The sequence below is a fragment of the Castor canadensis genome, chromosome 12 (assembly GCF_047511655.1).
Source record: "Castor canadensis chromosome 12, mCasCan1.hap1v2, whole genome shotgun sequence".
NCBI lineage: Eukaryota > Metazoa > Chordata > Mammalia > Rodentia > Castoridae > Castor > Castor canadensis.
This window is the reverse complement of record NC_133397.1, coordinates 84508548-84536249: the sequence shown is the minus strand read 5'-3', so window position 1 is coordinate 84536249 and position 27702 is coordinate 84508548. Positions and strand designations below refer to the sequence as shown.

Below are 27702 nucleotides of genomic sequence, written 5' to 3'. Positions count from 1 at the left end.
CAGCAGTGCTTGAAACAAGGCATTGATCAACAGTGGACAGTTTCAGTTCTGGGTTTCATTCTGCAAACACATCTACTGCCTCAGAATCAGGGTGTCATTAGGATGAGGTGGCCAAGGCACACTGATAGCTGTCACCATAAAACACTCACTGGACACTTTGCTCATGGAAGCATACTGTGTCCACTGCTAGAGTGGAAGCAGAGAAACCAGTGCAATCTGCAGACGTGTTTTCTTCATGCAAGTTTGTTAATGTATAATGTGTGTATATCTATATCTATATAGATATAGATATAGATACACACTAGTAAGCAGCAGCTACCTGCTGAGACAGTGTGGACCCTAGACCCCATCCAGGCAGGTGGCCTCAGAGAGTCTGAGTGTCTCTCCCTACCCGCACTGAACTGCCTGACCCTCCAATCTGCCTACTACTCCACTGTTTCGGCACAGTCCTGTTCAGAAAGACTGATGGCTTTTCCCAGCCCCCACTCCCATCCCTTACTTGGCTTCTAAGGAACTACTGCCTGAATCTGACAGGACGAGCAGTTTGACTAGAGTCAAACTCAAGTGTGCTGGGGCAGTGGCCCCATGCAGGGCCAGGGGACTGGCACCAGCTCATCTGCAGTTTACACAGGCGGCGGGCAGGTGGCAGCTGGCTGGGGAGGTGGCAGCCTGGCCATGGCACTCACCTGCGCATGCACTCCAAGGCCTGTGTGAAGACCTGCGGGGCCATGCCGTGCTCATGCTGTAGGATCAGGCACTGTTCGAGCGTCACCGACATGGCTGTGCGGTCCTTGGCACTCTTGCAGCTGGTGAACCGAACCCCGTTAAGGCGGCGGCAAACCTGCCAACAGGAAATAGGCTGAGCTTAGAAGGGGAGAGTCCACAGAAGGGCAGCACCTTCCCATGGAGGAAGGCTGTCTACAGGCCCAGAAGGGACATAGGCAGTAAACTGATTCCCAATCCTAAAGTCTGCTTACTCCCCAACTCCACATCCTCCTGAGCTGGTATCAGAAACCAAGTCACGTACAAGTAAGAGTCCCTTAGGGGTTCTGCTGCCCAAGGGGCCTGCCTTCATCCCTGCCATTCTATTCCTCATGTGGCTAGTACACTCTAAATTCAGCCTCTCTCCCTTGTGACTTATCACTGTTCTTCACTGACCCTTACTGGCTATCCCAATTCCAGACCTTGCTGGTACCTTCTTGGGACATCTAGCCTTTTACTGCTAACCACCCCACCTCCACCAGGGAAAGAAGGCATGGAGGGTGACCCACTCGGGAAGCCAGAGCAACTTGCAAGCTTCCATGGTCCCTGGTCAGGTCTCTGGGCCTCTCTGAAAGGGAAGAACAGATTTGCTGGTCTCTACTTTCCTCTTTCCCCCGTACAGATGGCAACAGTTCAGAGGAGCTGCCGTCTGACCACCAGGCCTCATAGGCCCCTCCCGCCTTCCTCCACCTCCAACCTTGTCAGGGCCCTGGGCCCAGTGTTAGGTATCTACACATTCTGCCTCACAAATGCATGGCCCACGTGGGTGGGAGCAGGGCAGTCCCCAGACAGGGAAAAGACCATTCCAGGGTACCTCCTCTATACTCCTAGACACAGTTCTAGGACCACAGTCCCAAATTCAGTAAGCTCTTACCCAAAAGAGCATCTGCACTGCCAGGCTCCCAGCCCAGAGGGCTAGCAATCAGCTCTGAGCTCTGACCAGGTCTCCTCACCTGTGAAATAAGGGTCAGTCCTGCCTGATGGTATTCCAGCTATTTAGCTAGGGACTCTGTTCATATTCAGAAATGAAAATAAGTAATATCCAGAGAAGAGCAGCTCTGAAGAACTCAGTATCCGAGTGGACTGGAATTGCTGCCTCACACCCACCCATCTCCCAGGTTACACCCAGGGTTCAGTAGACAATATGAAAATGGACACATCCAAGGGTTCCTGACAGCTTCTGTCCTATGGTTCTATACCTTGGGGTCCTGCTGGGAACAAGGATGGATTGCCTTTCTGACTTGGTGATAGAATGGTCAACTGCCCCTATATTTAATAATTTTTTTGATTATATGGTAATAAAGAAATATTGTTCTTAAACAAGGCATACACAGGTCTCTACAAAGCTGGCTGTGTGTTTATTCTAAGGGGAATGAATCAGTGAGTGTATGTCCTATGCTACTGTTCGGGGATCTGGCAGTGTGACCCTCTAGACCTTGCTATATAAAAGGTTACCTATGTAAGAGGCTATCACAGAATGGCTAGGGGTATTTAGCAATACCCATGCCAAATGAAATAAAAGAAAGTTAGGGGCACCCCTCTGCCCTGCTGTGAAGGCTGTACAGCAGGTGTTTTTCCCATCACATGTGACATTTGGTGGGCATGGCCTGAGTAACAATGTAGTTGAGGCCCCAAACCAAGAGAACACTTGAAAAATGAATGAGGCCTATGTAACTGGCCTGTCACTTGGTGCTTCAAAAATGTGTTCGGTTATAAATAAAAGTCGAAGGGCAGCCTGGCCAGAGAAGGGAGATCAGCAGACTGACCCTACCCTATAAGGGTAGATGAAGAGATTATGATTAGACACAGATGAGAGTTCTACTCTTCAAAGCCTTACTCAACAGAGATGGCAGTAGCCATAGCCATTAGCAATCTACAATGTGGGGCATGTTTAAGAAAAGGGCTGTCATGAAGACAGGTCTCAGACGCATGGTTTAACACACACAGGGTATGGGAATGGCTGCCAAACCCTGGGACCAGCTGGAACTGTGTGCTGCTGTGGAAGTTACTCAGAGAAGTGGATAGGGGATGGCCCCTACCAGTGTAGATCACAAGAACCAGGGACGGCTTCTGTCCCTCATACCAGAGTCCCAGTACTGGGCAGGATATGCTGCTATAGACATGAATAAGACTCGTCCCCTCATCTGGAATGAGTGATAGCTAGGAAATTGGTCAGATACCCATGCTCAGAGCAGTGACTTGGAATTCTGAGTGAAGTTGTGAGAAAATTTTTGGGGAAATGAGGTGATCAAGATGGCAATGCAGGATAAAGATTGTTTAAGGAGATATGAAAGGCCACCATGCTCTCCCTTTGAATCATTTAAAGCCACAGTAGGCCATGAAGCTCAGCTGGTATGGATTGTGCAGGCTTCTGCAGGTGACAACAGCCATCAGCTGGTTTGTAAATGCCCCAGGGACAGATTCTATGTCAAGCTTCTCAGAATCCAGGAAGCCTTAAAAGGAATGAACTCATAGGTAATGTTCTGTGTCTTCCAGAGTCTCAACATACTCAGTGACTTTCTCTGGCACCCATGTGTAGGGAAAAACTTACTCTCTCTATCCTGGCGGAAGATTGTGACTGTCACTATTTTAGTTACAATGGTTGGTAGCTGACGTGCTGTAAGCTCCTCCACCTAGCTATAACAAGTACCTCAGCAGCTTGCCAGAGAATGTCCACATTCTTATTCTTCCGAGCATGGACGTTTTGACCCAGAAAGCGCAGCAGCTCTGGCAGGCAGGTCTGACTCCGAGATCGAGGTAGACCTGGAAGAGAAGAGGAGCATCCTCAGGAGTGGGAGCCCTGCTAATGGAACTGCTGCACAGGAAATGGTAAAATGACCAGCTCAGAGTCAGAGCAAGAAGGCCAAGAGGTGTTTTGGGATTGGATGTAGCTACAAGTATGGCAAACCTTTCACTTTAGCTTTAAAGGGGACTGGAGAGTAGACTTGTCTCTGAAGGGAGACAGTCAGGAGACAGTGAGGGTGATCCACCTGTCTCCAAAACCACTACCAAGGACGCAGGATGCTTGGGACAGCGGGTCTCGACCAATGAGTGGGCCTGGAAACTGTGGGGGAGTCTGAAAATTGCAGCTTTCTTCAGGGTCCTTGATCCATGCCTAAAGAAGCACATTCTGAATAGCCCAGGGAGGTCTTTCTCTGCTCTTTCTAACAGCTTCACTGTTTCACTGTGGCAGTCTCCCAGCCCTTTCAGGACTCCCTGAGCCCCCAAATTTGTCAGGTCGCCTGACCTAAAAAACCCAGGAAAAACTGAGGAAAAATCAACCACTCCTGAAGGCACTCTGTTATTTACAAATATTGAGATTACCAAAGACAAAAAGATGAGCCTCAAGATCATAGCTAAGGGTAATGGTGCCTGATTCCTCAAATCAAACCAAATGCATGGCCTTCTAGGATCTAACCACACATACAGCTTCCACCATACAACCTCATCCTGGGGTCCACAGGATCCTGTGCTAATTGCTTCATACTCCTGTAAGTGTCCGGCTCCTGCCTGTGAGGGACTCTGTGTCAGAGGCCTGGGCCCAGAGAAGTGGAGCTTAAGGTAGGTCAGGCATCCACCCTCAGGATGAATGGAATAACTTTACTACCCAACTGGAGGTCAACTGTAGCCTCTTCTGCCCTCCTCTTATTTTAGTGGAAACCTGCCCCCTGATGAACTGTGTAGATATGGGGGACATTCAGCTGAGTGGGTTCCATCTTCCTGGCCTCACAGATTAGCAATTCCTTCCCTGTGCTAAAAGGTATATGAACCACCCCTGCCCAGTTTCTTGGCTTCTGTTCCTGTGGGCCTCACCCTTCACTGGCCTCCATCCTCAGTCTTCTTTAACATCTCCTTGGGCTTTAGCAACACTAGAAACTGCCTACCCTCCAAAGTGCTGGGCGCAGGAAATTCCTCCTTCCTGAAGATGCCACTCACTGCTCCCACCTGCCTTCTATTCTCAGCACAGTCTTGGTCCCTCCCTTCTTTCCCACTCACCTTGTTCGCTGACTGGTGCTCCTGTCCCATAGTCCACAGCCTGTCCCTTCCCCCTACAGCAGTCACAATAAGGTTCTGCTGGTCTTGACATGCCTCAGTATCCACATCTGTCAAGCATGTGCAAGATCAGCGCCTGCCTCACAGGGCTGGCATGAGGATCAGATCTGGGCACAAGGCAAGGACTTGGCAAATCTGTCATTTCTAACTGTGAGCACTGCAAAAGAATATGAGGACAACCAATGACTACACTGCTGATGACATTTAGCTGAGTCCTTGGATGATCCTCATACTTAGCTCTTTTCTACCCTGGCTGCAGCACCTGGGTAGGGGATGGGTACTCAGACTTTGATGCTCAGGCCATCTCACTTGGGCAGTGAGCCAGGCTGTCTGGAGCATGCCAGTGTAGCTAGGGTTGAGCACATGGCCCCAAGGGCTCCAATAGCACACATGCTACATCTTATTCTGCTCAAGGCCCAGGCTCTGTGCTCACCTCCTTCATGTTCAATAGAACTCAACTCCTGTTTCACTGGGGAGACTGGTCACCCAGTCTGAGCTCTGGCATTTCCTCCATTTCCATTCCTACCTCTCATTTCCTCCTTAGCTCTTTGTCAGGACACCTCCACCTGAAATCTCCAGGACCCTGGTCTGACATCTCTGTTACCCTCATGTATCTTCTAGCCCATTTTCTCTACCTCCATCCTTAGGCATTAAGCATATTGATGTCACCCACAAAACTCCCAGCCCTGTCCCTCCAGTCACTGTTCATCTTTGGGTCAGAGGCATTCATTCCAAGACAGCACCATTTCATTATCCACTTGATCCCTGAGCCCATCCCTTGCCACTCTGTGACTGTCCTGAGATCACCAAGAACACTTTGTCCATCAATACATAGGCCAATCTGTGCCCTCACACATTCCATGACATCCGTCCTCCTTACAACGTACCAGTGACTCCTTCTCTGGCCCTTCAGTGGAATCCCTTCTCCCCTAAGGACCTCTGGCCTCTTCCATACTGTATCCTCAGCTCTTTTCCCATCTTGTCACTCAGTGAACTCAGTCACCAAAGGGTTTCACTAAATGGCTCCATATCTGCACTTCCCGTGGGCCACTCATGTCACAAACTGAGCTGTGCTTGCCTCTCCCTACTCTGCCTCTCTATCCCCAGGAGAGCCATCAATCCTGCTGCTGCCAACTCTGGAAACCTTTACCCAGTGCCAGACTCTCTATCTCTCCCCACACAGCATGCCTCACTCTTAAGCACTGGATTCAGGGACCAATGTGGAGCTCATTCGCAGTCAGAACCTTCCTGGACACCTACTCCTCTGTCCATGCTATGCCAGCACCAAGTCAGAGTTGGACATTGAAACAATGTCTCAGCTGATGCCTCACAGCCTCCCGCAGGTTTCCAGTCATCTGTGTCCCCTTCTCTAATCCAACCAGCACATTGGAAAAAGCAGCTGTTATCCCAATTTCCCAGCTATCAAATGAATACTAATGTCCCAGCCTGGACAGTAGTCCCCCCCAACAGTATGGGCTTCAGGATCAGGTGATTCCTCTGAACACGAACACTAATACTGGTTTTGCAGGGCTGTGGGATTTGCTACAATGAATGTGGAAATGTGTGAAGGGCACTTTAGCCCAGCACCTGGCTCAACAGTGATCTGTAAATGTTCACTGAACTACTATTTTGCTATCAGTTCTAAACCCTTAAGACCTGTTGCACCTTCCAACAGAACACAAAGGAGGCCTGCCTACATCTTCCCAGCGTGTGCGTTCTTACTTCTTTGGATCTTCATTAGAAGATTTCAGCTTAACTCCAGGATAGGAGCAGGTGCCCTCAGATCCTTTGTGGTGCCCCGAGTGGCAGTGGCTAGGTCTCACATGCTAGGTCCTGTCACACTTTACATACAGCAGGTGCCCAGTGGATTTACTGGGTTCAATTTGGGAGACTTGTACATGTAAAGATTGTGCTGTGCATTCCTGGGCTTCTCCCTGAGTTCTGAGGCTGCCAGAGTCCTCTTTGTCATGTCTTCCCTGGGGAAAAGAGCTATGTAAAATTGGAGCAATGACTTCTGCCACCTCCAGGTAGACTATGATCATCTTGTCCTCCAATACCCAGCAAGGAATATTTTCTCAGCATCCTACTCTCTAAGCACCATGGAGGGAGATGCATAAGCAGTTCATGCAGATCTCCTGGACCTGCATTTGAGATCCCCCATGTCCTACCAGCAGGTGCACATCTGCCATTGTCTGTACCAGTTAATGGTAGGGCCTACAACAGTGTGTGTTGGGGGGAAATCCCCATGTCATGTATGGTGGAAGAGAATCGACTGCAGGAGGTGAGCAGAGGCTGCAGAACCAGGAAAGTTTCTCTGAGTAGAATTCAAGCCAAGCAGCGTCTGACAAGGTGAAAGGGCTGCCATACCCATGTGTGTGAGTGGCAGGGAAGAACAGCTTAAACACACGAGTACATGCATCTGTGCACACATATGGACATGCACGCATGGCAGCAGGGTGGGCCAGGCAGTGTCTTGAAGGTCAATAAGCATGCACCTTGACTCAGATATCGAAAGTGATAAATTGACAAGCAGGTGGAATCTACCAGGAGTGAAGAAATACTTACAATCCTCAGGCAAAACTTCCTTAAACTGCTCAAAGTAGGAATTTAACCGCACCAAACTCTCCACGTTGATAACTTCTTGTAAAGACGTATCACCAAACCTTGGAGTGTTAAGGGGACATTATTAGTTGGCTCATGTCACATTCTTCTAACACACAGTTTTGCGTGAAACTTAATATTATCTCTCAAACATTTATTGAATGTCTAAATCCTAAGTCACTTTCTGCCTCTTAAATGTGTCATGGGCAGGAACCATGTATAATTTGTTACAGATGTGCCTAAGAGATAATCAGAACATAATCCATACTGTGATGATTTATATATGAAGTGTTCCCCCTCAAAACACTCATGTGGTCCCCAGCTGGTGGTGCTATTGAGAGGCGATTGCATCATGAGGATGTTAATTTCATCAACTGGTTAGTCCACTGATGAATTTGTGGCTAAATGGGCTATTAGTAGGTGGTGCCCATTTGGAGGAACTAGGTCACAGGGGATGTCTTTCAAGAATATACCTTGTCCCAAGACCCTTCTCCTGTCTTTCTGCTTCCTGTCTGCCATGAGGTGAGCCACATGTTCTAGCATGTTCTTCACCATTACATTCTGTCTCACCACATATAGCTCCAGAAGCTCTGAAACTGTGAGCCAGAATAAATCCTTCCTCCTTAAGTTGTTTTCTTGAATAGTTTATCACAGTGATGAAAAGTGACTAACACAGAAAACTGGTATTGGGAATAGGATGGTTGCTTTGACTATACCTGACAATGTGGTTCAGAAGCCTTTGTATGTGGTCTATGGGAGACATTTGAAAAAGGTTGGAGAAGCCCTAGAATGCCTAAGCAGAACTCATGGGTGACTTTGATAGGAGCTCCAAGACCAGGATGCGGACTGTAAAGACTGCTCATGAGGTTTCAGACCGGCATGAGGACTCTAACAGGAACTGGACCAGAGGCCAGTCATGTTACATTCTGCCAAAGCACCTGTCTACATTTCATCCAAGCCCTGAGACTCTGTGGGAGGCAGAGTTTAAACCACCCATTTGAGAAGACAGTTCTAGGTGCCCAGCTTGGATAGAGATGCTTAGGGAAATAGTTCCCTTCATTCAGATGTCTAGGCACTCAGAAGCCACTTTAGCTGTGGTGACTGAGATGGCAGCAGATGTTGGTATCATATATGTGATGTTGGTTTTGCAGGCATGCAGAATACAAGAGTTACAGGGACACAGAAGCTTCCACCCAGATTTCAAAAGAAAGCCGAGGAGGCCAAGCAATGGGTCAGGTTCCCTGCAGGCAGCCCCTGAGAGCTGCAAGAGTAAAGCTAAAGATACGAGAGACTCCAGGAAGTTGAGATACCAGGAATGTTGAACATCTATAAAGGAAAGCCCCAGCTAATGACCACAGCCAGCCAGGTGAGATGTCATGTGGCTGCAGCTTGCAAGGACATAGGCGCAGGGCTGTCCAAGCCCTATGGAGCTCACATTAGAACACAACGTGCCCTGGATGCTAGGTGAAGAGTTAAAGGATTTACTGTTTGCCTGCTGAGTTTTGCTCTTGCTTTGATCTGATTTTCCTTGCTATTTACCTATTCCTTCATTTTGGAATGGGAATGTTTACTCTGTGTCATTGTATCTTGGAATTATGTATCTTGTATTTGATTTTACAGAGGCTCACAGCTAAGAGAGGGCCTTGAATATCAGAGGAGACTTTGAACATGGATTTTTGAGAAATGCTTTAACTGTTGAGGCTTTGGGGATTCTAGAAGATGGACTAAGTGCATCTGCATTATGAGATGAACTTGAACCTTTGCGGGCTGGAGATGAAACAATACGGTTTGGATATTAAGTGTCCTTCCCAAATGCTCCTGAGTTGAAGGCTTGGTCCCAAGCTGGTTGCGCTATTGAGAGGTGACTGTATTGTGAGGCCACTAACTTCATCAACAGGTTAACCCAGCTAGGCATGGTGCTTCATACCTATAATATCAGGAGGCAGGCTAGGAGGACTGCAGTTTGAGGCATGCCTGAACAAAAAGTTAGTGAGACCCCATTTCAACAAAATAAAACCAGATATGGTGCTGTGTATCTGTAATCCTAGGTAGGTGGGGGAACAGGTAGGAGGATCGTGGTCTTAAAAATAACCTACAGCATGGCTCAAGTGGTAGAGTACTTGCCTAGCAAGTACAAGGCTGAGTTCAAATCCAAGTATCACCAAAAAACCAAAACAAACAACAGCAACAACAAATCCAAATTAACCAGGTGCAGTAGCTCACGATCTTAATCCCAGCTTTACTGCAGGAAGCATAAATAGGAGGATTGTGGCCCAGGTCAGCCCCAGCCAAAAGCACAAGACCCTATTTGAAAAATAATTAAAGCAAAAGTGGCTAGGGGTGTAGCTCAAATGGTAGAGTACCTGCCTAGCAAGGTTGTGGCCCTCAGATCAAACCCCAGTACTGCCAAACAACAACAAAAAAGATCAATCCATTGATTAAAGGATCAGAGGATGTGGGGGAATATTAGGAGGTGGGGTCTAGAGGAACTAGGTCATTGGGAGTATGTCTTGAAAGGTATATCTTGTCCCTGGGCCTTGATCTCTTTCTGCCTTCTGTCTGCCATGAGGTGAGCCACTTTGCTTTATCACATCCTCCCACCATGTTCTGCCTTACCATGCATGGGCCCAGAAGCAACAGAGTCAGGTAACCATAGGCTGCAACCGCTGAAACCATGAGCTAAATAAGCCTTTCCTCCTTTAAGTTGTTTTCTTAGGAATTTTGTCACAGTGACAAAAAAGTTACTAACACAGTATAAAATCTGGATCCTGAAAGGCCTGCTTTATGTGGCACAGGAATTCCTCTCTACCACCACTCAGATCCAAGTCCCTGTGTCTTCCTGCCTCAGAGGGACTTAGAAGAGGGGATAACAACAATGGAGTGTGCTTGAGGAATGATGACAGTCTTGTACTAGAATCTGAAGCCACTCTGCTGAATGAACACCCTGACTGACTGTCCCTCTGGACTGGATTATCACACAGGATTTCCCTGGGTGTACCTACATGCTAATGCCTGTGGGAAGAAGTAGTGTGATGCCACCTGTGAGGAAGGGACAAAGTGGTCATTAAAAATTCAGGTTCTGAAGTCCAACATGTGGTTCCCCACTTTCCTTCTGTGTGACCTGCCTAAGCATCAGCCTCCTTGTGGTCCTGCAACATCCCTGGGGGTGCAGGATGCCCTCCTGTGGGTAACAGCCTATCTACCAAGGTGCTTATGCGTTTAGGCACCTGCTCCCTTGAAGTTATCCTTGGACTCATGGCCTCTAGTCTCTGTGCTGTCTTCCCACAGCTCATAAACAAACCCAGTTCATCAGTGTGCTGGTGCAAACAAACTAAGCCAAACCCTACACTCTTCAGCTCCCTCTCATTCAATTCTCATTCTCTCCTCTTTCACTCTTCCCTCAGTTCACCATAGCTGGCCCTGAAGCAACCCTTTTCAGAAACTGCTCAACAGCTGTCAGATGCAGGAAATGTCATTCTCACACTCAGGACACCTCTGCCTCCTTGCAGTGGGCTCCTCTGGTTCTGCTCACATCTCAGAGGGATCTGTTCCCCGAGACAGTACCTCAGCTTGAGCTGAGCTCATCACCTGCCCTGAACATACCTCCCCTACCCCTGGTCCTGAGTTCAACAGGTCACTGGGTTACCTGCTTGTCTAATCTAGAAAACTGGGATCACTAGTCTACTCTTCTCACTATCTCTCTTCAGGTCAACTGGAGTCCAAATCCTTCCACTCACCACTTACAACATTTTTCAGTTGGTTCCTTCTCAGAACACTACACTGTCCTCCATACAGAGTGCTACCTCTGGCCTAGCCTCTTCAACAAACTCCTCACGTGTGTCTCCCACAGCCCATGGCCACCAAAATGACCTACATAAATCTACAAATCATGTAAATATGATCATACACCACTCAACAGTTTTTCAACATCTCCCAAAAACCACAGCACATTTCCTCGGGTGGGGCGGCGGGGGAAGTCCATACCAGGGCTTCTTGGACACTGATCACTCTAGTCATGGAGGCACCAGGAAGATAGCACACACCTCTCAGCCAATGTCTGCTGCTCATTGATGCCCACATTGAAGAGGACAGGCTGTACCCGCAGCAGCATGCCGCTCTGGATCTCCCGGGGCAGGGTGTCAAACAGTGGGCCTGGCAGGGGGATCCGCACGTTAAACCCATCACTGGAGGAAAGCAAGCAGAGAGAGGAAGAACAACTGTGAGGCCCAGACACTGGGAGACACACCAGGGATGGAATCTGAGCAGGCTCCAGATTGAGCCTGTGGGCGGCCTCACAATGATACTCAAATTCTCAGCCAGACCATTAAGGGGAGATAAAATCAACAAAGGGGACTCTGACCCACATTTTTTAACAGAATGAAACAGAATAAAAATAAAACAAAGGGAGTATGTATGAGACTCACATTTATTAAAAACAAAACAAAAAAACCACCACTCTGGCTGAGACAATTTTAAAGAAACATTTCTACCGATTTCCTGTGATGACGGGTAGCATGTCAGTTGATGCAGTAGAAGTGGCCTGTGTGACTTTAAAGGTCACATTCCTCAAGTCCATGATTCCAAGGCTCATGTCCTCCAACATTGCTAGCTCCTCCCCTGGATGCAAGAAAGGGAAAGAGGCTGTCAGGCAGAGGTTTGCCACTTTCCCCAGGGTTAGGGTATAGACTGGGGACTTTCTGAGCCCCTTCCCTAGGACTCACTGCTTTGTGAGTGAACACTGACCCTGCCTCACACCGGCATTACAAATGCAGCTGGTGGAAACAGGAACTACACTGCTGAAGCCTTCCATGGTCAAGCTCAGGACTGTGGGGAGGGAGACAGAAATGCGCTGAACTTAGAAGGCAACATCAGCAATTCAAGAACAGGAAGAGAGACAGTACAATAGCTTTGCTGTAGCCACATCCTACCATGACACAGGGCTGGCTATCTATGCAATGTCGTACAATTTCATTGTCTGTTTTCACCTTTTTGGAAGAAATAAATAGAAAACAAGGCTAGAGAGGAGAGAGGCTCTCTAGTAGCCAATTTGGAAACAGCTATTAGGTTTTTAAAACATTCCCATCCTTTGAACTGGCAACTCTTTCTAACAATCACTGGCTACAGAAATGGGCTCACAAGTGCTTCTGTGTAAGGGTATTATTGCACAAAAGAATTAGTAGGAACAATTCAGAAACAACCAAAATGCCCCACAGGATATGCATCGTTAAATAATCACCATTTATCCTCAACTAGAAAGATCTTGAGGATGTGTAACAAAGAATGACCCCACCACAAGCCAAGGGGGGATTCATTTGGTTCTTTGTCTCATATTCTGGTGCTGTTCAAATTCATTTTACTATCTTGGAAGAAAGGGTGGAAATTACACAAGGAATCACCACTGTGACCTGTGCAGCCTAGGTACGTCCAGTCATGTAGTCTTACCATAGGTGCTTAGGAGGCTCTCAAACTGGGCCAGCAGCCCGATGGTATAGAGCTGCCGCAGGAAGCCATCATCATGCAGGCAATTCCTCAACTTGATGATGAAGCCACAGATGAGGGCAGTCAGCTGCAGGGAGGCACAGAGTTATGGTGTGGGAAACAAGATACCAACTCCCCAAGCTGCAGTCAGCTCCTATGAGCCCTGGTCCTCAAGTTCCTTTGTTTCCACTGCTCAAAAGGGTATTAGTAGCATCTCTTATCACTCAGGGTGGGAATGGGGAGCCGAGGATGCCCTGGCTCTGAGGCCACAGTGGGCAGAAGCTATGAAGAGAACGTGTAACATGCTGGGCTTGCTGCACCTGTCACTCTCAAAGGTGGGGCTGGTCTTGGCACAGTTTCTGACCTTACCTGCCTGGTATTATTCCTGGGCTGAAACCTTCTGGAAGCCCAGAATCAATTCTCCACTGTGAAAGGCTCTATCTAATCACAGATCCATACCATCTTTGACTGGAAACTGAGTCACAACTAAAAATAGGGGTGAGAGAGAACTTGGTCACTCAGTTCCTCATTGGAAGGTTTTCTATGGGATGAGTTAGGACAATCAGTGAGCAAAAACCACATAGTACCAGCTCACCCTACGTCACTGCTCACATCACTAAATTTAACTTGTGATATTCATTTCAACTCTTCACTTCACTGAAAGATAACAGAAATCATTAAAACAGAGTTCTACAACAGAACAGAAGCCACAGAACTAAAGTATCTGCTGGTTTACAAACAGGAAAACAGACTAAGCTGACAGCAAACATCCATACTGACCTCACTAAACACTTCTGCAGGAAAAAAAGAAAAAGGTGGTAAAGAGGCCTGTGATTTGGCCCACCTCCAGGTGCATAGCCTATTGTCAGTGCTAGTTCTTCAAGAGAAACCAATACTTATCAATGAACTGGTTTCCATCCTAAATTGATGTCTAGCCTCTCTATGAAATAAATTGAAAAGCAACAGACAGGAGAAAATACGGCCAGAGGGAAAGGAACTTCCTAAGCTTGTTTTTCTGAGGCAGAAGATGCCCCTAGCCCACCCTTGTGGATCTCCCAGGGCTTACTGTTTGACAGAAGACCACATCGCGACGATACTGCAGACTCAGGTACGAGGCTATGGTGGGGGCACTGTCCTGCATAAGCAGGAAGACCATGGCCTTCTTGGCTTTGTCGCTCATCATGGCCACACAGTCTGTGAGGGTTGTCAGCAGTGGATAAAGGGCCTCACTCCATTCACCTGGGCATGAGCATAGATGTCACAATCAGAAAGAAAGCTTTCAGGAATTAGGTTCTGTTAAGTTAGCAAGTAACCTATCCCCTAACCACTGGCTCAATCTCTCCCCCACCTCCCCCATCCCTTCTATATCTTCTGACCCTGCTTGGCTCACCCTCTGGCCTAGAACTGGCACTAAGTTCTGCCTGGAGTCAATCCTTGGTCTAGCCCTCTAGCCCACAGTATTTCCAGTGGCATCAAATAGTTCTACTCAGGTGTCATCAACACACACATAATGTCCTGAAACTATTGGGGACCTCCACCTCAATACTCAAGCCTATACTATGTATACTGAGGAAAACAACAAAAAAAGCTTCTGTAAGTCATGAGGAGTCCAGAAAATGATTCCATCTTCAGAGGCCAATCTCCTATAGCACCACAGTTCTGCCCTGGACACCCAGATAGAGTATCTGTCATATCACTTCTCACGGCCTCTGTCATTCTGGAGGAAAGGACTAACTCTGCCACTGTTAGCCTTGTGAGAAACTGTTTGGTTCTTACCTTCCCCACAGTTCCTGCCCCTCCTTCTGCACTTGCTTTCTTCCCCAACTCCTTGCCTGGTACCAACTATTTTGAATTTAGTTTTATTTTAGAAATAGAAGGAAACTTTGATCCTGTACCAAAACAACTATTAAAAAATAAAACCTCAAGGGAGAAAACCAGGGTGAAAGGTATCTTTGGCTTTGGCCCTTTTCCCCTTCCTATTTGGAAGGCATTTAAAAGAGAAGACATGCCCTAATTAGTTATATTTTTAACAGATCATTAAGCCCAGAATAGGCATTTGTTCATTCCGACTTGGTGAACCTACCACTTCAAGCCTGGCTTGAGATAGTGGAGTGATGCCTGGCAGTGCTCGTCATCTCCGGTTGAAGTGTGAGCCACAGAGGGCCCCAGACCATGTCACCACACTGCTAAAGGGTAACCTCTATCTTTGATACAGACTCTAAAAGACAGTGAGAATGGAGACTTGACTCTGTTCTCTCAAACTGTCTGGTTTGAGAAATGCCTGCAATGAGCAAAGGAGCTTGCTTACATGCAGTGTTTGGTCAATGTGGATTAAATACCATGTAATAATTCAAAACGCCCAAAATGATCTAAATGGGTGTGGACGTACACAGCAGGTGGACAAGGATTTATATTTGTAATGTAAAAAGAGTAGGCTTAAATTTAGAAAGTCTACAGTAGAAAAGTCTTAGTAAGTCACAGTAACCAAAAACACTGGTCTGAGAAATGGAAAATGTGAGTCATGGACTCAGCAGCCACTTAGCAGTGGTGGGACAGGCAAGGCCCTGGGACCCCTCAGCCACATAGAACCTTTTCATGAAAATAAGAAAGCAGTCCTAGATGACAGCCAAGTTCCTCTCTTCCACTACAATTCTCAGGGATCTAGTTTTTGTTTCTTTGAATAATTTTCTGAACATGTGGCAGTTATATTCAGTGCCTACCAAAACTGGCCAATGGAAATTAGGTTTTACTAACCAAATAATTTGGGGAAGGGTAGGCAGTCACTAAAACTGCTCTTCACTAAGAAATAAATGTGCTTAAAGCAAACACTGCCAATTTTACTTTGCTTTTTCAGTCATCATATACATGCGATATGTAAATCACGATCATTTTAATCTGAATAAGTGGTCTTATTTGATAAAGCTAAACTCTCTCCATACAACTTATCCTTTTATTTTTTTGAGGTGGGGGGGGTCTCACTATGTAGCCCAGGCTGGCATCAGTTCCCAAGCATTGGGATTTCATGCATGTGCCACAACTCCTATCTCTTCCATACAATCTTTCCACTTTACCTATTTCTCTTTAAGCAAAGTTCATGTAAGAATGGCTCTGTTTTGCTACATCAGAAAAAAATGGAGAAAACTAGAGTATAGGAAGAATGGCTCAAAAGCACTGAGTTGTTTGTCCTGGAAAAGAGGTAACATGTATCTACACGGCAGGTGCGTGTGACTACCCAGAGAAAGATCCAACAAAGGCGACGACCTTATCAACATCTGTTAGTACTTGACTTTCTGGGGTTTTTGTTTGTTTTTTTAATGCACAGAGAGAATACAGGAGAGGAAACACGATGAGAGGTTAAATGTCCTCCCCAGACATAAAAAAAGAACTGGAATTTGTACATGTCTGACTGACTCTGCACACCATATTATTTTAGTGGTCAGCTTGCTTTTGCTGGGGAAAGAACAGGAGTTAGAAGGTAATAAATGTTTTCAGTATGAGCAGAAATTCACAATTTAAAAAAATCAAACAAAATGCAATTCAGGACATGATTTCCACCAAAGCCCTAGTCAAGTAAAGGTATCTGGGCTGTTGGAGTTGGTGAAGGTTTACAATATGCTTCCTTGAATGAGAAAATCTTGCTATGAAAAAAAAAAATCACCTCAACTAAGCAATGTCCCAAGTTATGAATCTGATCCACTTTGGGAAGCAAGCTCCTTACCTAGTCAAACCTGTAACATTCATGGACTGGCAGTGAATCAAGAGACCACATTACTTTAGATAACTGTAAAGCACCCTTTCAAATCCATATTCTGGTGTTGCATTTTTTTCTGATTAGTAGGGGAGGGAGTGAGGGAGATAGTGTGTGCGTGTATTTGTATGCTTATGTGTTTTAATCCAGATTAAATACAGCTCTGCAGGATATTTTAGTCCATTTAGCATCAACTGTGGAAAAGCTACTAGTGCTTCTGGAAATGACACAGCTGACAAAACAAGAATTGTTCTATAAGCTTGGCATGGTCTGTGTGCTGATGGAAACCCAGGGTGGAGAAGAACACCTGAGCTTCCAGAGGCAGGCTCATAGGTCTGGTCTTTACTGCTGGATGTGTGGTCCAGAACTTTTCCAGCTGAGACACAGTGAGTCAGCTCTGTCTGAAGGCACAGCCTAATGTGAAGGTAGGCTAAAGAGGACCAGAAGCCCAGATACAGAAATAATGGAACATAAGGCTCAGGAAAGGTGACAGGAATGTGTATGCATCTACCAAAGCTCAATAACCCCGAGGATTGAGAGGCTGAGGTCTGAACCTGACTCTTTGGGAAACAGAAAATGTAAAAGAGCTGAAAACAAATGTACCAATCAAATCAGCTTGCTGGCAAAGCTGACTTCAGATGGGGTTCTGGGGTTGCTGCCAAGGGTCATCAGAGTGAGATGATTCATAGTGCTGATTTGCTAACAACTGTTGGGAAAGGCTCATTGGTTTGCTATACTCTAGATACAAAGCAGGTGTCCTGTCACCTTATATTTATATCCAGTCAAAAGTATGCAATCATTGGACTGATCATGCAGCTGATTTTGGAGTTTGGGGGTGGGGGTGGGGCATGCACACTCTGGGAAAATCACAAGCCATGTCTAGGTAGGAAGCTCAATGTGAACCAGATCAGGGGTCAGCACACTTTGTCTGTAAACGGTGAAACTAAATATTTTAGACTCTGAAGTCAAAAAAGGGTTGTCTGCTGTACCAGTTCAACTCTGGCATTGCCATACCATATTTGGATGAGTGGGTATGGCTGGTTTCCAATAAAGCATTATTTATGAGAGCAGGCTGTGGCCAGGATTTAGCTCAGAGCTGTTGTTTGCCAACCCCTGAACTAGAACCATAAACATTGGGTTCAACATGCAAATGCAGCAAAAATATTCCATTTCTAGCACTAATTCCAACTGAGGCCTATAGCAATATCTGATAAGAATCCTAAAGTTGCATCCAGACTCCAAAGAGAGAATGCTGCATGTTTACGAATGTTACAACTTTCTGGTGGATACAAATTATCTGATGTGTCTTCAGAGGTATGGCCACAAATTCCAGCCAATGTACAGGAAGTATAATTTACAACTGTGTAATTCTCTAAAGCAAGTCACCCACTTTAGGAAGTTCAATGAACACATGAACATTAATCATCTGAAAAGGTTTTAGGACACAAAAGTGGGGGAAAAAATGCATGTGGTTGCCTGCTGCAGGTCACAATTCCCTCAGCCCCACTGGTTTCTCACCAATCTTCACAACAAAGGAAGTTGTAAAATATTTTTCCAACTATGGGAACATAAAGTAATCTTGTATAATTGTACTACAGACGCTACCTGAATATTAAAAAGACACCAGCAGGAGCCTTGAATGGAAACCACGTACCTGGGCTGGACTCTTCAGTAGGGGGGCTGCGATCTGCACAGAAATGGAGGGCAACAGGGATGATTAAGGAGCAGCACACAGTTCAAACATGAGCAACTCAGTCTGAGAGTCACTGCTTTGGCAGCTTGCACTAAAGCGATTAAACCACACAGAGAAGAGGTCTCAGGGCCTGTCTGCCTCTTCCCCACAAGTTTCATGGAGGTACTCCAGCTGCACTGAACAGCTGAGTCCTTTTAGTGAACAATGCCAATTCACTAGTGTCAACATTCATGTTGCTAATATATCAACATACAATGCTCTACAGGATGAGTGAACCAACACAACACAATGTGATGCATGCCACATCAATGACATTGTGATGAAGCCACATGTTAGCTTACAAAATCAAATGAGAGAGACTGAGCAGCTAACTGAGCGCACTTTCCTGACTCACTGGGGAAGCCTGGGTTCAAGACTGACTGCTAAAATTCAAAATGTTAAGTCCAGTAATGAAACCAATATACCAAAATGAACTCTATGCCCATCTTTTAAGATTTAATCAAACTAAATGTAAAAGTTGTATGATTTGGGGAAGGTCTCCAATTAGGATATCCTCCCAGGTCTTTAAAAAATACCAATTTTGATTCCATTTCACTTTTGCTTAGTCATAACTGCAATGTACTCTAAAAACTCTAAAATTCATAGCTAACTAGATATGCTGAGAGAAAACAAGTTTGAAAAGGGACCACAAGAATAAAAATATACTTTTATTTTGTATCTAACTTTCAGTTCAAAAAATATTTCCAGGATATGGAAACAAAGCAGTTTCAGATTCCCAAGACCAACCAGAACCAAGTTTGAGGAAATTTTTACATCTGAACTATTAAGGTGGCTGGGGATCCTTCTTCTCTAATCTATTTTAGACATGGCTTCTTACACTGGTAAAGGAGATAAAGACTCCTGTGAGCTGAAGAGCTTGACCTCCTTTGTTAGAACTCAAATATACTCCAAGAGCATCTAGCTAGCAGAGAAAAGAACCCACAGTGGTGTGGAGTGATGTAGCCAATGACTCTGAAGCCTTTGCCTGGCTAATAGAATTACCCCAGGCCTTGAAAAACTACCAGATTTTTGCTGCCCAGTCACCCTCCTCCAGGACTTCAAGTCTGTGAATGAGGAAGAAGGTCTAGGAGCTGGTTTTATGAGTTTGTATGGGGCCATTCTTGTGAAAGCTTGATTAGGGATCAAACTGTTTGAGCTCATCTTTCAGTCAAAGGGGAGAAACAGGGAGTCTCCTCTGGTACTCTCAGACCAGTGGCCTCTAATTTGTCTTCTATTATGGAGTCCGTTGAGATCTGATGATCATTCTTAACTTTCTCTCCACGCACATGAAAATTTCAACACATGATCTTAGTGGTACACGAACCTGGGATGTACCCATAGATCTTCAGGTTAACAAAAACCTGGTCTGGGGTCTAAGTGACTCTTTGGATGTGAGGAGAGGAAGAGTGTGTGTGCAAAGAGGGTGATGGAAGCTACCAAATTCCAATGGGGCAATGGTGATACACTTTACCAGACTGAGGGTGGGGTACAGGAGAGGTGTAAGGCACTTACAGGGAAACAGAGGGGAAGGGGCCTTGTGGTTCAGTAGGCAAGGACTAGCCAGTGGGGACCCCTCCCTCACAGAGCCCTGCATGGCCCCTTCCCACCTTGCAGGGCTCTGCTCAATTGTGTAGTGAGTTGAGAGGCAGAGCAAATCCTTGATGAAAGGAGAAAACCAAGGACATGGAAAGAGAGAGTATCGGAATGAAAAATGATGATGTCTTTCAAAGGAGCAGAGTTGTTCTCACATAACAAATTTGTTGGTGTGAACATGAACCTGTTCATTTAATCAAAACAAGTACTCCCATAACTTGGAATGCTATGAAAATTCAGAACTGTGAACAAAAGATAGTTTAAAAATAAACAGTTCAGAGTCTGGTTCTTTCAGGTCCTCCTCATCACACTGGGGTCTGAACAGCTTCCTGACTCAAGATTTGAAAATCAAGGATAGTCCACAGTTACTTTAGTGGCACATGGTTTCTTTACACTTTTTTGGATACTGATCAGCAGAGTGAGGCTCTCTCAGATGCATGTTTTATGTTCATATTACAATAGAGCTGAGTTTGTTGGCACACAAAGTTATAATTACAAGTCAAACCCAAAATAACATAAATGCTCTTTTAAGTAACTTTAAAAATGTATCTAAATGTGGCTGTATTTAAATAATATAAAATGTGCCTAGAGGAAAAATAATATTTAAGTTATGGACCCAACACATCTGATTAAACAAACTAGCTACTACTAAACTTTTTTTAAAAATTCAATAAAGTACTCTTTTTTATCTGCAGAAAAATTTAAAGTTATAAACAAACATATTTTAAATTTTTCCTTGGGGATTGAGCCTGGGGGCTCACATATGCTAGGCAAGTGCTCACCTACTGAGCTACATCCCCTTCCTCTTCAAACAAGAAAATAGTAAGTAATGAACTTTCAGAAATTTTTAGGAAGAAACAATCTACATTAAAAAAGCAACAAAAAGAAAACAACACAACAGAGACAAAGTAACCTTATTAACCAATCACAGGTTTGGGGAAGTTAAAGCTATAATCCCCCATACATGGAAAAGTGGATGATGTGGATATTGTTAAGACTGAGGTGAAATACTGCCCTAGAAACAGACTGCAGGCAGATTAAAGAGGCGAAGGGCATCTCATATCCAGAAGAAGGATTTATCAAGAGCCTCTGAAGAAGGAGCATGTTTCTGCCTTGAATGGAAATTGTCCAATTGAGAATTTAAATGCCTTACTTATAACAAGCCTAACCCTGGCACATCCTGGCCATATTTACTATGACTTAAAGCTCCCTGATGAGTGCAAAGAAGAAGTAGAAGATGGGTCTGCAGACAGGTCTTAGCTGCCTAGCTCCAAATCCTTTCCACCTCTCAAAGAAAAAAAGTGAGATACCTAAGAGGCAGGTACCAAGAATCTGCTTGTTTAGAAAGCTGCAGTCCCCAGTTTTAAGGCTAGCTATAGGGCAGAGTATCTGGGTATGCCCTGTATCTCTGTAGACAAAAAGCTGTTTGAAGCATGTTGTTTCATGGCACTGTCCTACAATATACTCAAGGTCTCCCTTAAAAGGTGGTGCCTAACAGACAACCTTAACTCAGTTCCCAGAGGCCCATGAATGGGGATCAATTATTTGACTGAATTATAAGGTGCTAGGCAACACTTCTCTGGTGGATCAGAGCATGCCCAGTCAATGATAAGCAACCTGAAGCCAAATATGGAAGACTCACTAACACCCTCATCTAGCAGTGTCCCTGCAAGACTCATCTTTCCCTCCATTCTACCAGTTCCTAATGCAACAAACATCAGAGCAGAGAGGCATCTGCATCGCCTCCTTCATGTTCTCAGGTTAGTTTATAAACCTGAAACAATCAGGAATCCCACCCTTATGGCTGTGGCAGTGTGACCCAGGAAGGCACTGAGATTTTGCTTCTGAAGGAGATGCAGATTTCTACGTGAGCTCCAGTTGCATGTTAAGACAACTGGAGCCTCTGCCTTGCCTGCCCACTGCTCCATGCACTCGATGTCCCCGCTCCATCTGAACTGACAGCCCTCCCTGCAGTCTGCCTGGGGGAGGAAAGCATGGAGTCAGAGACACAGACAAACAGAAGTAATGCAGTGTGAGGTGAAGGCAGCGTGGGAAGCGTAGATGCATACGCACGTGAGCTCAGGTGAGGATGGCATGCAGCAGTGGGCATGGAGGAGGGGCATGGCGAGGAGGGGGCGTCGCAGAAGGGGTCCTCCGGTCTGATCCAGTAGGCGTGGCTGTCCCGGTTACCTTTCTTGCTTGTGCAGCTGCTTGTGCAGGGGAAGACATCCTCACAGCCCTCGCCATGCAGGCGCTCCTTCTGCAGTAGCTTATCCACTCGCTGGATGATGCATTCCAGGCTCTTGTCTACATTCAGCCATACTTTCTCCTTCCGAACAAAGAGGGCCCATTGGGTCAGCTCTCCCAATGGAAAAACCAAACAGAACACAAAGCAACACCGATTCCCCACCACAGGCCACCATACTTATTGAATTTTGAACTCAGGGCCTCACACTTGCTAAGCAGGCACTCTATCACTTGAGCTACTCCACCAGCCCAACCATACTCATTGAAATAATCACAGAATCAAGAAATATCAAGATGATTTCTAATTCCCCACTGAAGTTGTATTTGCTTTTCGAAACAAACATATTCTGTGGCCACTGTTTTGAGAGATGTTTGCTGGTAACTATACAGAAGACATACAGCTTTCCAGTGTACCAGAAGGGTTGCAGGCCACTACAAGCCAATCTCTTCCCTTCTCCCTCTACTGCAGGCCTCCTACAACTGCCACACACACCCAGAAAACTGAGGTCTCTTTCTGATGGAAGTAAATGGAAACAGTTGGACACTGAAGATGGGGGAGTTGGTGTACAAACAGTTGGACACTGGAGATGAGGAAGTTGGGAAGGAAGAAGGAAGGCTAAGAGCAATCTGCAGAAAGCCACACAGACCACAGAATGCCAGAGCTAGCGGACCACTTTGCTGCTAATTAATAATTCAATGCTTCACAGAATGCCTCTTAAACAGTAGTCTCAACAAATGACAAGCTATTTGACATGTCACTCAAGAGACACAGATCCTGCTCTCAGGGCCAACTCTGTGAGGAACAGTAATGACACAACTTCAGAGGCAGCAGCTCTTTCACCTAAGCTCCCACATTTCCAAATACAAACAGCCCTGGAAGGGCAAAGGGCCAGCAAAGGCACCGAGGAAGCAGAGAGGTGTGACTGGCCTCAAGCTACCATAGAGGGCACAATTGGCAAGAAGAACAGAAGCAACTTTCAACAGGGTAGGGGTTTGGGAGAAAAATCAACAACTAGGGCTGAACTGGGTTCAGCTCCCAACACAGTCCTGCTCCCATATGCACACAATCGGTCAAAATCAGTCTTCTTAGTGGCCCAAGAGTCATCTGAGGAGGGGACTGGGAATTTGATCACAAATGAGCCAAAACTTCAGGCATCTTGGAGAGAAAGAGATTGGCAACAGGCTCTGTTAGTTGTCAACCCGAAGTCAGCAGCAGGATAAAAGGCAGCAAACTCACCCACTCCTCCTCATGCCAATCCACCTGCAGGGAAGACCGGCTGTTCCTCCCCGTCCACCTGGCCATGAGGGTGTCCTGATCATTCCGAAGCATCACCTGTTCCTCCTCAGTTGAGGTGGGGGAGGCCTTGGAAGCAATGTAGTCAGGTCGTGCAGCATTCAGCCCATGGATGGAATTGGCCAGCAGCTTGCAGTCACAGACTGTGACCAGCTGCCGGGTCTGCAGATGCACACAAACAAGGACTTCTGACCATTCAGCAAGGGCTACAAAGACCCAGGATTCCTCATTGCTTCCCTGCTCCATGGTGACAAGCAACTACAGAGTTGCATCCCTTAGGATGTCTGAGTGCAAAGGTTGCATGTGACCTGCTAGGGCTGAATGTCAGCAAGAATTTCTCACCAAGACTGACGAACACAAGGAAGATGAAGGAAGACTGAGAAATCTCTCAACAGTCTTTGGCCCCTGCCTGCTTTTGACACTGCTTTCTAGGACAAAGGCCTGAAGAGGGCCCATGTTTCAGCCTCAGCCAACTTCATGGGATATGCCCTAGCTTCTAGGGAACAAGTCCCCAGGAGAGAGTCATTACTTTGGTTCAATCACTAGAGTCTATATTCTTTTTTGTCTGTAAGCCTCTAAACCCCAAAGTCCTGGGCTTCGGGAAGCTAGACTCTAGCACTCCTGGTTTTGGAGAATTCTGTATGCAAAAGGAGTTCTTTGGTTCATAATACTATTACTTTCTTTTTCAGGGGATCTAATCTTTCAGTTTTTGCTGTGTGAATTCATGTAAAGGATTAAACACATTATGATAAGGAACAGTAGCTTGCTCCCAGTGAAGCAGGTATGGGCAAGGAGGTGTAATCTGTAATCTGTGTGTGTGTGTCGGCATGTGTCTGTGTATGTGTTGAAAAAGAGACTGAGTAATGTGAAAAAAAATCAACCATCAAAACAGTCTGACATATGGACCAATATTTAAATATTTTCTAATCAGGATCAAGTTATGGTGAAATAGAAATGGTTTACTGATTATATGTAAGTCAATAAGATTATATTATCCTTTTCTTACGTCTGTATAAATAGGACAGTTTATTTTTTTAAATTCAAGTAAAATAGAAATGGGGGAGGGGATGCTAATTAGGCTGTCACTAAGAAAGCTGTGGATATATCAACCCCAACAAAATGAGCCCACAGACTTGCTGGCAGACATATTTGCATAAAGGAACACCTGAAAGTCACTAATCCTGGGCTCTGCCCTTGTTGTATCCAGTTGTGAGCATGGGTAAATCAACAAACCTCCTTGGGCTTTTGTGGGAACTGAGCCTAAAGACAAGGTCATCACAATGTTAGCCTCTTTGGGACAGCTCTAGGCAAACCTGGGGTGTCCAGTGGCTTCTAGAAACCCAGGGAATGCCCCACCCCATGTGCTGCAGGGCAGCCCCTCCTACCTTGTCTGCCAAGATGGCAAGTGTCCTCTCAAGGCCGGTGGCAGACCTGTCCTTGGCAGCCCTTGAGAGTCGCTCTGCATAATAACTAACTTGGGTTTTCAGAGTGTTGATCTGGGCAATTATCTCCTTGGCTCTGATGATGTCCTGTGGTATGTAGATTATGGACTGGCAGCTAGATGATGTACTAAAAAGGATAAGAACAGATTAAAGGGGTTCCCTAGAATTTGATGAGGATAGCAACAGCATCCCAACCCAGCCCCACAACTAATCCTAAAATAAAGGATTCTGGTACTCAGGGATGTTTTCCTAGGCTAGTTTAGTTGTTGATGGGGAAGAGTAAATCTTGGCAAATCATTTTCTTTTTTTGGAACATGGTCTCATAGCCCTGGCTGGCTATGAACTCACAATCCTCCTGCCTCTGCCACCTGAGTGCTGGAATTATAGGCGTGCACTACCACACCTGGTTTGGTAGATTCTTTTTATTTATATAGTAGAAGCATAAAACATTAAAATAGAACCTAAGTTTTTTATTTGCATTTTTATGTTGTCCATATTTTTATACATATAAGTACATGCTTGTATAAACATTGGAATGTCACACCTAGTGTGCTTACTTTCTTTACCTAAGAACTTTATCCATCAATTTATAAGCAGTTCTTAAGTGGAGATTATCACACTGTGGTGTGTTGGGCTTTGCCCCCACCCAAACAAAAAAAAAAACCCTAAAAAAAAAAAAAAAACAAAAATAGCCCAAAATCTGTTTTTCAATTGGCAAATAAAAAAGTTCAAACTTTCTGTGAGTAGACTCACAGTGTTCCTCTTTTACATGTTTGACCCTAGTGAGTCCCCAGAAAACTGAGCTTCTTTTCCCTTTCCCTTGCTCCAGGTCTTCCTTCCTTTAAAAATAATGTGCCTTCTGAGGAAGAGGTAATGGAGAATGTGCCAACCAGAGGCCAGACCATGAGACCTCAATGCCTTTGAAACTGATTCCTCCTACTCTCCCTTACCCCTGGACCAAAGAGTATATCTAGGGATCTGAAGTCAAAGTGACAGTCCAGCCACTGACTGGCACAATCAAGAGCCTCTGGACTCCAATTCCACACTCCCTGGATGCATGGGGCCAGGCCAGCAAGTGTAGTCCTCCAAGTCACATGTCACTCATCAGATCACAATCAATCTAGCATTATATAAATTTGTTTCTCAAATCTAAGGAGGCCAATGAAGGCAAGAAGGAGAAATATAAACCAATAACACAGAAGTCTCCTAAAATTTGAGGTTGTGAGCTCTGGGTGGATTCTCTTCCCTTCTGGAAAGAGAGACCCTGACTTATCCTTCAAGGACTGCCCTTGAGTTCTGAGGATGAGGGAGGTAGAGGGCAGCCCTCACCACACCCTACTTCACTTGCTGGAGATGTGGATCACTTGGGACTTATCCAGGGAAGCCCAGAAGGTAGTCATGGAGAAACTGCCACTGTCCCTTCACTTGCTGAAACAAACATGCAAACACCATAAACCAAAGCACCCCAGAAAGAAACACCACCACCACAAGCCCACACACCACAACAACAAACAATGGATTTGCCAGAAGCCCATGCAGCAGACAATGACTGAGCCTGTGCGGTACAAGAGTCATTCCACAAGCACCTTGTGCACACAGCTACTTTCCAATCTGCAATCACTCTTCTGAATGAATAGCTGCCACGTATGACAATTTAGTCTTGAAAACATGTCTCAAAATAGAATTTTTAAAAATCTATTCTTCCCAGGCCCTCAATATCCAGGGTCTACAAGGGATGTGTGCTGTATGTAGATCTATATATGTATGTGATTATACACTTGGATAGAACAACTCACCCCTTCCCCATGTGTTCTTGTAAGTCATGTCCTAACAACGGCACCCTGAACTGATGCATGGGAAGCATGTGGTGAGAGTTAGAAAGGGCAAATCTCAAATAGCTGCTGTACAGGGATATCAGGAAACACAAGCCCAAGTACTTAGTTTTAAGAACAGGTGGCCAGATGAAGGAAGTGGGATGGGGCTACTTTGCAACACATATCTTCCTGGGAAGCCATAACTCCGGGGAAGGGGTATCTCAATACCATTACCTACCTGGGCAACTAGCCTTCTTGGGGTAGCTCTAGGAGGCAATGGCCTAGGTGTGGTCCTTGGGCTTAGCTCTGACTCATACCTATCCAGAATGGGGTCAGAGGCTAAACCTTAGATGCCATGTAGCATAGAGGTCTAAAGTGCTCTGGTGTGAGCTGATAATGGCTGGTAGTGGATGAGGAACAAACACTATGGATGTGAAGAACAAGACTGCCTCTACAGAGCTTGTACTTGTGGATCTGGTTCCCACATAGGGACCCAGGAGGCTGGTGCACTCTGCCTTGGATTTAGTCTTCCAGGTGGGAAAGCCCCCAACCTGTCTTAAAAATGTCTTGTATATGGGAAAAAGAAAGATGGATGGGTGGGGGTAACCAGGCTATGGAAGGTCTAGTCTCCTCAGTTAACAGGGAATGTGAAGAGCTTTCCAAATAAGGTTCACTTAAAACACCTGGGGGTTGGGACTTACCAAGGGGCAACCGAGCCTTCAACTCTCTGTCCCACTTTCTGTTACCCTGTCCCTCAACTCCAACCCCTAGGAACTTGACTCATCTTGCTGTGGGAAAGGGTGGGCCTTCCATGAGGCCTAGGTAGAGAAAAGGAGGGAGGAAGCCCTCCTGTGTAGTAGCTGTGGGTCTCCATATGAAGGCAGGAGCAGCAGCATCCCTCCTCAAATGCCCTTCCTCAGTGCCCCAGGAAGAGTCCC

General features: G+C 45.8%; 1 protein-coding gene across 19 annotated transcripts in view; it reads right to left on the bottom strand.

Moving 5' to 3' along the window:
- The window catches only part of Inpp4a (inositol polyphosphate-4-phosphatase type I A), a 149208-nt gene that overhangs the window by 15481 nt on the left and 106025 nt on the right, over window positions 1-27702 (bottom strand). For 13 of the 19 annotated variants that reach the window (XM_074050314.1, XM_074050318.1, XM_074050311.1 and 10 more), the window contains 11 exons: window positions 24894-25077; window positions 23452-23670; window positions 22041-22296; window positions 18297-18329; window positions 13961-14133; window positions 12859-12982; window positions 11907-12033; window positions 11460-11600; window positions 7381-7478; window positions 3413-3525; window positions 687-841 (listed from right to left, as the gene is read on the bottom strand). In XM_074050314.1, the coding sequence (XP_073906415.1) occupies window positions 687-841; window positions 3413-3525; window positions 7381-7478; window positions 11460-11600; window positions 11907-12033; window positions 12859-12982; window positions 13961-14133; window positions 18297-18329; window positions 22041-22296; window positions 23452-23670; window positions 24894-25077 (1623 nt within the window). The remainder of the gene's footprint in view (window positions 1-686; window positions 842-3412; window positions 3526-7380; window positions 7479-11459; window positions 11601-11906; window positions 12034-12858; window positions 12983-13960; window positions 14134-18296; window positions 18330-22040; window positions 22297-23451; window positions 23671-24893; window positions 25078-27702) is intronic. The other 6 variants (XM_074050317.1, XM_074050319.1, XM_074050315.1 and 3 more) reach the window with 3 other exon arrangements.